General features: G+C 40.9%; 2 protein-coding genes across 2 annotated transcripts; both read left to right on the top strand.

Moving 5' to 3' along the window:
• The first annotated feature begins 567 nt into the window (after positions 1–567).
• Positions 568–1,158, top strand: LOC137937471 (ankyrin repeat-containing protein BDA1-like). Its single transcript, XM_068782530.1, has one exon. It carries the CDS (start codon positions 568–570, stop codon positions 1,156–1,158), a length of 591 nt encoding a protein of 196 aa, XP_068638631.1.
• Positions 1,159–8,350: 7,192 nt separating this feature from the next.
• LOC137937470 (uncharacterized) lies at positions 8,351–9,517 on the top strand. The gene is made up of 2 exons (XM_068782529.1): positions 8,351–8,946; positions 9,421–9,517. Exons 1-2 carry the CDS (start codon positions 8,351–8,353, stop codon positions 9,515–9,517), a joined length of 693 nt encoding a protein of 230 aa, XP_068638630.1.
• Positions 9,518–9,998: the final 481 nt, after the last annotated feature.

The following is a 9,998-nucleotide window of genomic DNA, read 5'->3' as shown; positions in this document are numbered from 1 at the left end:
TTCCTTCACATCAAGCAACGAACACAGTAAATTTCTAAAGATTTGACGTGAATCTATCCTGTAAATGGATCATCTGAGCAGGACTGACTATTTAGCTTGGTCCAAGGCTTAACCGATATCCACAGCTAGGTAGGAGAAGGAGAAGCAAGGAGGTGGAACATTCTCATTCTGTTTGGAAGTGGTGGTCAGTAATTATGCAGCTGCTCGAGTAACTATTTTGAGGATCCTGTAAGCAGGTTTTAGGGTTATTATACAATTAGGATTTGTTTTCGCTGTTGACCGACTTTCGTGAAAGCAATTTGGCTGCAGGTTTTATGGTTATTATACAATTACGATTTTTCTTCGCCGGTGACTGACTTTCGTGAAAGCACTTTGGATGCAGGCTTTTTATCTGTTATTTCTTTATATTGGAATGAGTAAAGAATCAACGAGAGGGATGAATCCAAATTTTCATATTTATGATTCCTTCATCACAGAAAATAAAATTACCCTTCCTGATTTCTTAAATTCTTCCACGGGTATATCTGATACATCCCCAAGTTTCCACACCCTGCGGAGTCGGAGATAATGGACAAAAAGCTTTACGAAGCCACCCTGCGTGACAGTGTTGATTCTTTGAATGAACTACTTGATCAAGACCCCTCCATTCTGGACAGAGTTGATACTGCAGAAGACACTCCTCTGCACTTAGCAACTTCACAGGGATACTTGAGGTTTTTCGAAGAGATTTTACGTCGAAAGCCAAATTTTGCTTTGGTCGTAAACCGGCAAGGATCTCTTCCTCTGCACTTGGCCTGCCGCAAAGGACGGGTAGAGATGGTGCAAAAACTTATAACGGTCAACTCGGACGGATCCCTCTTTAGAGATGGAGAAGGACGGACCCCTTTTCAGATCGCGGCAGCGAAAGGTCGAGCAGAGGTGTTGACTGAGTTAGTCAGGGCAAGACCTTCAGGGGTTCGGATCTTGACAGATCGAGGAGAAACCATTCTGCATCTCTGCGTGAAGCACAACCGCTTCCAGGCTCTCAAACAGTTGATAGACACAGGAGGAGTCATCGTCGAAGAAATAATCAATTTGAAGGATGAGGATGATAACACGATTCTTCATCTATCTGTGGCTCAAAGAAACGCTGAGGTAGTGGCTTCTTTCTCTTCTTAGATCAAATCAACATACCATCCATTTATCTGTAGCTAGGTAATTAAATAGAACATCTATGAATGAAAAGTATGCACCCAATCACCGGTTTATCATGAAAGTAACTTAGTAGATTTATCCCCAAATAAAACGGTTTAGATAATTGCATCTGCCTAGTTTAGATACAATGAATGATTTGGTTGTTTAAGATAATTGTATTATATGCTTAAAGAATATATTTGACTTTGTAAGATGATTTTATCACATGCTTAATTAATTATATCATTTATTGTTATTTTATTATTTTTAGATTTGACTATAGTTTTGGTTCTTCTTTTTTGTCCATGGATTCAATTAGGTCATCTCTTAAATACATAGATCATAAACTATCTCTAGCCCTTTCCTAATGAAAGAGGTAATGGGATAATTAAATTAATCAAGTAAAATGAGAACTCTTACAGTTCCAAAATGTGATTCTTTTATTGAGGTAATTTTTTTTTTTTTACTTTCTTGTATCGAAAATATAGGTGAACTCTTGGTTCTAGTAATGCTGAATTGGAAAGACAAATATGTCCACAGTAGTCGATAAATTAAGGGCATGTTTGGAACCCACAAAAAAAATATATATATGGGAAAGAAATGTATTTTCTGTTCTTTAGCAGCAAAGAATCATTGAAAGAAAAGAAAATAAGTTATCTCTTAGTTAATAATTTTTCTCTCATAAAATGATGAGATTTTAGAAAAAAGAAAAGAAATAGAAACTTGAGAGAAAATTTTAAAATATTACTAATTTTCTTTTCTTTTTTATTTTCACATGTATCCAAACAAGAGAAACTACATTTTTCTTACATTTTATCTCTCATTTTCCATGGGCATCCAAACAAGAGAAAAATAACGTCTTTTTTTTATTTTCTTTTCTTTTCTCTCTCTTTCTCTTTCTCTTTCTCTTTCTCTTCTCTTCCTTTTTTTTCTCTTGTTTGGATGCCCATGGAAAATGAGAGAGAAAATTGAAAAGAAATGTAGTTTCTCTTGTTTGGATACATGTGAAAATGAAAAAGACAAAAAAGTTATATTTAGATTTTTTATGATTGAGATTTTCTCTCAAGTTTCCATTTCTTTTTTTTTCTCCCTAAATTCCATCATTTTGTGAGATTAACTAAGAAAAAAAGTGATTTTCTCTTTTATTTTATTTTCTCTCAATGATTATTTGTTGGTAAACAACAAAAAATAACTTTCTTTCCCCTTTTTTTTCTTTTCTGTGGGTTCAAAACAGGCTGTAAATGACCATTTATGTTGCTGTAGGAATGCAAAGTAATTGAGAAACCATTTTTTTACGAATTTTCTATTAAATTTTTTCCTAATTAAAAAAATTATTTTTTCACTTTTCTTTTCAATTTATGCTGCCATAAACAAACAACTAATCTTAGTTCTCGTGCCTATCTACACTAGAAATAAATAGAAAAAAAAAATAATAACAGAGTGAGTGTGAGGAACACCTTAATGGTTTTTGGTTTATTTTTTCATCTTTTTATTTGAGCAACAAGAAACTCATCTTCCTTTTCATTTTAACTCTCTTTTTTTTTCAAAAAGAAACAAGAGTAAAAATTGTTAAACGAACGATCTGACGAAACTCAACGGTTGACGGCACAGCAAGCTCACAGTGGTAGACGAAACCACCACTACCTCACGGGACTAACGAAACAGTCCAAAATACCAACAAGAGAGAGCGTTGAGCTCTCTGGTTTCACGGCGTACACAAAGTACACGAGTGACGAAGGAAAAATGTTTCCGTTGGGGTTTTTCCCCCTTTCATTATGTATTTAAGCTTTAGGTTTTCCTATTACAAAATGACCTATGGGCCCAATACAATACCACCCATCCCATTAAGCCTAATCTAATAACCCTATGTACATAACCCAAATTATACAACAATTATGAACATAAATTACATCTAATATACATTTGAACATATCGTAACATCCCCCCTCAAATTGATGTTGGTGAGTCAACCAACAACAATTTGCCAACCAAAAAATTATGTCGGGATTAAGACAATGTTTTGGTGAAGATATCGGTCACTTGAAGATCCGAAGAAATGTACGGAAGAGATATTACCCGGCGCTCCAAAGTGTCGCGGATAGAGTGACAGTCAACCTCAATATGCTTGGTGCACTCATGAAAAACCGAACTAGCCGCAATCTGGATAGCACTTGTATTATCTGCATGAAGCGGTGTAGATGAGGGCTGAGGAAACTGGAGCTTAGCAAGAAGACCGCGGAGCCAAATAACTTCAGAACACGCAGTAGACATAGCGTGATACTCGGCCTCGGTAGATGACTTGGACACCCGGTCTTGTTTCTTACATTTCCAAGAAATCAGTGCATCCCCTAAAAACATACACCAGCCGGTAGTAGAGCGGCGGGTATCAAGGCACCCTACCCAATCAGCATCACTGTAGGCAACCAGACGTAGTGCGGAGCCGATAGGAAAGAATAAACCACGAGCAAGGGAGCCGCGCAGATAGTGGTTGACGCGTTGAACTGCCGCAAGATGAAGGTGTCGAGGAGCTGACATAAACTGACTGACCTTATGAACAACATAGGAGATGTCCGGGCGAGTAGTAGTCAAGTATATGAGACTCCCGACTAGTCGTCGATAGATAGTCGGATCATCAAGGAGAGTCCCTTCATCCTTCCTATATTTGACATTGACCTCCATAGGGGTAGCCACCGAAGATGTGTCCTCCAACCTAGCAAGAGTAATAAGATCTTGAATATACTTATGTTGGTTTAAGAAAATACCTTTGGGTGTGTGATGTACCTCCAACCCTAAAAAGTATGTGAGTTGTCTAAGATCCTTCATATGAAAAGTGGCATGCAACACCTTCTGAAGCTTGGTAATCAGTCCAGAGTCGGTGCCCGTAATGATAATGTCATCCACATAAACAAGAGAATGACCATGCCTGCGGCAGACTTATGATAGAAGAGAGATGAATCATACTAACTCTGGGTAAACTGGTGGAGGATAAGTATGCCGCGAAACTTCTCAAACCAAGCCCGGGGGGCTTGTTTAAGCCCATACAAAAGAAGACGTATCTTCCAGACAAGATCAGGAGAGGATGTAGACATACCCGAGGGAAGTTTTATGTAGACATCTTCCTGCAGATCACCGTGGAGAAAGGCATTCTTCACATCCATCTGATGCAGTGGCCAGGATTGAGATATTGCAATGGCAAAGATAGTATGGATTGTGGTCATCTTGGCAACGGGTGCAAAAGTTTCCTCGTAATCAATCTCATATTCTTGCCTATCCCCCAGAGCCACAAGGCGGGCATTGTACCGATCCAACGATCCATTTGAACACAACTTGACAGAGAAGACTCACTTACTTCCAAGAGGCCGAATAGTAGGAGGGCAAGCCACAATGTCTCAGGTGTGATTCTCCTCTAGCGCTTGTAGTTCAGTTTGCATTGCCTTTTGCCAACACTCATGTGCCATAGCCTGTTTATAGCCAGAAGGAATGGAAATAGAAGACAAAATAGCTACCAGAGATATATGGGAGGGAAAACCATACCGAGCAGGAGGGTAAGAATGACGCGTAGATCTGCGAAGAGTGATGGGAGCAGGAGCAGAGGGAGTATCAGGAGCAAGCGCCATGTCAGGATGAGGAGAGGGCAATGAGGCAGTGGGGTGAGGCTCATCAAATCTCGACAAACTAGACAGAGAGGCAGACGGAAGAGTAACTTGAGATGGAAAGAAATATTGATTTTCAAAGAAGACCACATTCTGAGAAACAAGGACTTGATGCGCCTGGGGATCATAGCAAACATAACCCTTTTGAGAACCGGTATACCCAAGAAATGAATACATAATTGATTGGGTTGTAAGTTTATGTCTTTCATGATCAGGTAAATGCACAAAACAAACACAACCGAATGTTCGAAGATCAGTGTAGGACAGAGAATAACCAAATAATTTAACAAAGGGAGAGACATGATGCAAGATAGGCGAAGGCAAACGGTTGATTAAATGAAGGGAGGTAGAGAGAGTTTCACATCAAAACCTAGGAGGAACGGATGACTCAATGAGAACGGTGCGGACCATATCAAGAAGGTGACGATTTTTGCGCTCAGCAACACCATTTTGTTGGGGTGTCGAGGGACAAGAACGTTGAGAGATAATGCGTTTGATTTGAAGAAATTCTTGGAATTTTGCCGACATGTACTCGCCTCCAAAGTCAGAGCGGAGTACTTTAAGGTGAGCAGAGAACTGTGTTTCAATGAGTGCAAAAAACCTCTTAAAAACGACAAAAACTTCAGAATTAACCCGTAAGAAGTAGACCCAGGTAAATCGACTAAAGTCATCAATAAATGACAAAATACTTAATTTGTGCATGCGAGACAACAGGAGCAACTCCCCAGACATCACTATGAATAAGGTCAAAGTAGTGGGAGGCATGCGAGGCACAATGCGAAAATGGTAGAGTTTTACTTTTGCCAAGTTTACATGATGAACAGTCAAAATAAGTATCACAAGAAGTGCAATCTTGATTGCCTAATAAACCCGATTTAAACAATGTACGAAGTATAGTCGAGTTTGGGTGGCCTAGACATCTATGCCACATCTTAGTGCCAGAGCCAACAACATTACATGCAAAAGAAAGTACAAGAGAACGTGGAATAATAGTGGATAAAAAGACTTTAAGTGGAAATAGCCTGCCCACTTTAGGCCCCTTTGCGATCACCTTCCCTGACGCTTGATCCTGTACAACACAGCCAGAGCGAGAAAACTGAACATTACAGTTTTTATCAACCAATTGACCAACAGACAGAAGGTTTATCGACAGGTCAGGAGACACAAAGACATCAGCTAACGACGGAGAGAGATCACCAATAGCACTGATAGGCAGAGTACTGCCATCAGCATTATTGATGTGCAGGTTGCCATCATACTTTCTAACATTCGAAAGAGATACATCATTGTTGGTCATGTGGTTAGAGGCATTGAAATCAAAATACCATGGGTTAGTAGTTGCTTACCTGAGATACCAAAAGTAGAAAAGGCAGATATAATCATTTGTTGCACCATTTTAGGAGTGAGGGTAGTTGAACTGGCAGTTGCTGGTGGAACTGGAATGGTAGTGACTGGGACGACAGGCGGCAATGCTGCAGAACTAGAAGTACCGGTGGAGTCATGATAAGCGGTATTCCTCCTCCTTTCAGGGCGTGTAGGACAAACAGCGATGTGATGACCCGACTTCTTGCAGTAGCTACAGGACCTCTTAGGGCAGTCCCGAATAAAGTGACCACAAGCCTTGCAGTGGAAGCACTGAACAGAACTGGTGTCCCGACCCTTATTTCTTCCTTGTACTACATAGGCTACAGGAGCCGAGATATCAGCCTGAACTCGAGGTTCCATGTCAACCAGAGTAGCAAGGTGCTGCTCCTCCCGGAGAAGTTCACTCAAACAGGCATCCAGTGACGGCACTAGATGACGATTCATCAGATGTGATCCATCAATCTCAAATTCTGGATGGAGCTTCATCAATAATTGATCCCTTTTACTGGTTTCATGTACGGCTTGCACAACAGAGATAGCAGCAACATGGACATCCTCATAAACAATGTCAGTGTAGTCAGCCCACAGATTTTGGAAGCCCGAGAAATATTCTTCAATGGAACGACTGCCTTGGGTGAAATTTGCCATTTCATATACAACTTGAAATCAATGGGCCATACTGGTTCGACGATAAACCTTGTGGAGGCAATTCCACATATCTGTTGCAGTTCTGTAGGGCCTCAGATTAAGGACTAGGTGAGGCTCAATGGATCCAAGTATCCAAGTCATGACTCTAGTATCCAGGATGATCCATTTTGACAATGCGTCAGCATCGCCAGGTGCCGAATCACGCCCATCAATATGACCCCATAAATCTTTCCTTGAACAAATAACCGGAACTGAAATTCCCAAGCTCCGTAGTTCTTGCCCGTCAACCGAATAAGAGAAAAATCTAACTTGTCTACTGACATGATAAGATCGGATTTAACAAAATTCCCGATCTACCCCCACAATATAAGAAATTCCAAATATACCCCCACTTTTCAAAAATTCCAAATAGACCCCTACACTTTTAGAAATTCAAGATTTGCCCCCAAATTATCAGCCCCCAAGGTTTCTCAAAATTTCAGAACGACCTTATGGCAAATAATCTTCCTCTTAATCGAACACGAGGGAAAAAAAAAACGCACCTTTCTTTTCCCCTTCCGACGAGAACCCCCTTCCCGGCAACGGAACCACCCGTTGTAGCTTCTCCGACAACGGAACCGCCCGTTGGAGCTTTTTCGACAACTTTCTAAGTTCAGACAAGATTTTTTGACAACCCCCGAAAGCACTGCCGAAAACAAAGTCGTCGGACAGGGATGCTTCGAAAAACGAACGATCCGATGAATGCTTCGGGCGGAAAACTCAACGATCTGACGAATCCAGCTCTGATACCATGATAGCGGCTAGCCAATACAATCCAGCAGACCGATCTGTTAGGTACGAAAAGCTACCGCCTACAAGAGTGGACAGAACCACTCTGACACCCACCCCGCCCATTCTTTACCGCCTTTCACGGGATTCGAACGTGGGACGTGGCATGCCTAGCTCTGATACCATGTTAAATGAACGATCTGACGGTTGAACGAACGATCTGACGAAACTCAATGGCTGAAGGCACAGCAAGCTCACGGTGGTGGACGAAACCACCATTACCTCACGAGACTGCCAAATCAATCCAAAACACCAACGAGAGAGAGTGTTGAGCTCTTTGGTTTCACGGCGAACACAAAGAACACGAGTGAAGAAGGAAAAATATTTCTGTTGGGGGTTTTCCCCCTTTTATTATATATTTAAGTTTTAGGTTTTCCTGTTACAAAATGACCCATGGGCCCAATACAATATCACCCATCCCATTAAGCCTAATCTAGTAACCCTTTGTACATAACCCAAATTATACAACAATTATGAACATAAATTACATCTAATATACATTTGAACATATCATAACAAAACTGGCACAAATGCTAAGAAATTTTAGTCAAATAAAAGTTATTTAAAAAAAAATCCCATGATTTACTAAAAAGTCACCCTATGTTAGATTCACTCTTCAGGTGACACAGTTTAAATTGAAAATTTTAATGTGGTTCTGGCCATGAAAATCATCTTTGTTATAGATGGTGAAGCTTTTAGTTGGAAGAAATGAACTTGACGTCAATGCCACCAACTTGAATGGATTGACGGCCATGGATTTCCTGCCATACGAACCGAGTGGAACAGATAGAGCAATAAGGAAGATCCTCAGAAAAGCCGGGGGCAAAAGGAAAGCCTTTGGAACCAAGCAACACGCACTACTCAGCAGGCAAAGCAAGCGCGAGAAGCACGAAGATTGGCTCATGAAAACCAAGGGAATGCTCATGATAGTGGCCGTTCTTATTGCCACCGTCACCTACCAAGCCGGTCTCTACCCTCCAGGAGGTACCTTGCAGATGGACGCCAATAGCACCTCCTTGGCACATACAGATGAGGCCCCATCACTAGTTGCTTACCAAAGATGGCGGCCGCGTGGGCTAGCTGTAATGGCTGTAACAGATCCGGACCAGTACCATTATTTCACAGTCTACAACACAATGGGATTTCTTTCTTCTCTGAGCATAATTCTAATGCTTGTTAGTGGCTTTCCCCTGGAACAGAAGCTGTTTATGCGGGTTTTGATGGTCATCACCTGGATCGCCATAATTTCCATGGCCTTCACCTACAGTCTCTCCATCAGGTATATGACATTTTTTTCCGATTACATAGCAGCTATTATGACCTCGTATTGGTTGTGCTTCATGATCGTGCTGCTGCTTTTGGGCCATTTCATTCGTTTCGTTGTATGGCTAACAAGGTGGTTACTGAGAAAGCTAGGAATTCTTGGATCAAAACAGAAGACAAAGTTAAGGATTCCTTGGCCAAGAGCGGGAGGAGGCCAGAACAATATTGCCGTTTGATCATTGATGAGGTTCTCTTCTGTACAGGGCCAACCATACGCTGCCCACTTTCTTATTCACATTTTCTTGTGTGTTTTCTGCTCTCTGACATCTTCTTTGTGGAATAATGGTTTGGATTCGATGACTTTCAAGCCGAAAATGATGTCACAGAGTGGTAGGGTGAGAACAAGGTGACGACAGTTCCAATAGTAACTAAAGGGTTTAGGGTTCATATAACGCTTAAGGAGATAAATAACCTGATTGTCGTCTTGCAGTGACACTGGTGCGATGGAAAAGGCCAACCGGCTCTCCTTCGAAAAGTACGACGTTAGACGGAATTATCTATTGAACATTTTGGAGAGCAAAGACTGATCCTTTTCCTAGAGGCAGTTTCCTCGAACCGACATTGGCTTTAATTAATTTAAGAACGAACGACCAAAGAGAAAGATCACTCCAAATCCAATTTCTTTTTTCATATTTGCTTGTACAGACAATAAGAGACTTCAGAGTCTCTAAGAAACTTTTTAAAAGTAGGGGTGGGCATGGCATAGATCATCATCTGGTTGAACAACCATATATAAATGAATAAATAAGTCGATCTACTTGACCATGAAAAACAATGACAACCGTGCCTTCGCCTGATCCATAATTTACATGGCTCCTAGTCTTTGTTACTAATCACTGAGATAGTTTATTATAACCAGACCGTCTCTTTAAATAAAACCATTGCACCGCTCCCTTTGGGACGACAATCACAGACCATTTCACCACCCCCGTCTCGTTTCTGCAAAGTGCGAGTTGAACAGACATCGTCCTTCTTCTTCTATATACCCATTTCTATCCGACAGGGAAA

Source organism: Aristolochia californica, unplaced genomic scaffold (assembly GCF_029961685.1).
Source record: "Aristolochia californica isolate CCGP_79_NKW_82.1479 unplaced genomic scaffold, dmAriCali1.0.hap1 SCAF_7, whole genome shotgun sequence".
Classification (NCBI taxonomy): domain Eukaryota; kingdom Viridiplantae; phylum Streptophyta; class Magnoliopsida; order Piperales; family Aristolochiaceae; genus Aristolochia; species Aristolochia californica.
This window is presented reverse-complemented; position numbering and strand designations above follow the sequence as displayed.

What these genes read in the sequence shown, in the direction of transcription:
- LOC137937471 (XM_068782530.1), top strand. Translation starts at nt 568, where the DNA reads ATGGACAAAAAGCTTTACGAAGCCACCCTGCGTGACAGTGTTGATTCT.
- LOC137937470 (XM_068782529.1), top strand. Translation starts at nt 8,351, where the DNA reads ATGGTGAAGCTTTTAGTTGGAAGAAATGAACTTGACGTCAATGCCACC. An exon ending in ACCTACAGTCTCTCCATCAG is followed by an intron (nt 8,947 to 9,420) that starts GTATATGACATT and finishes GTCGTCTTGCAG; the next exon opens with TGACACTGGTGCGATGGAAA.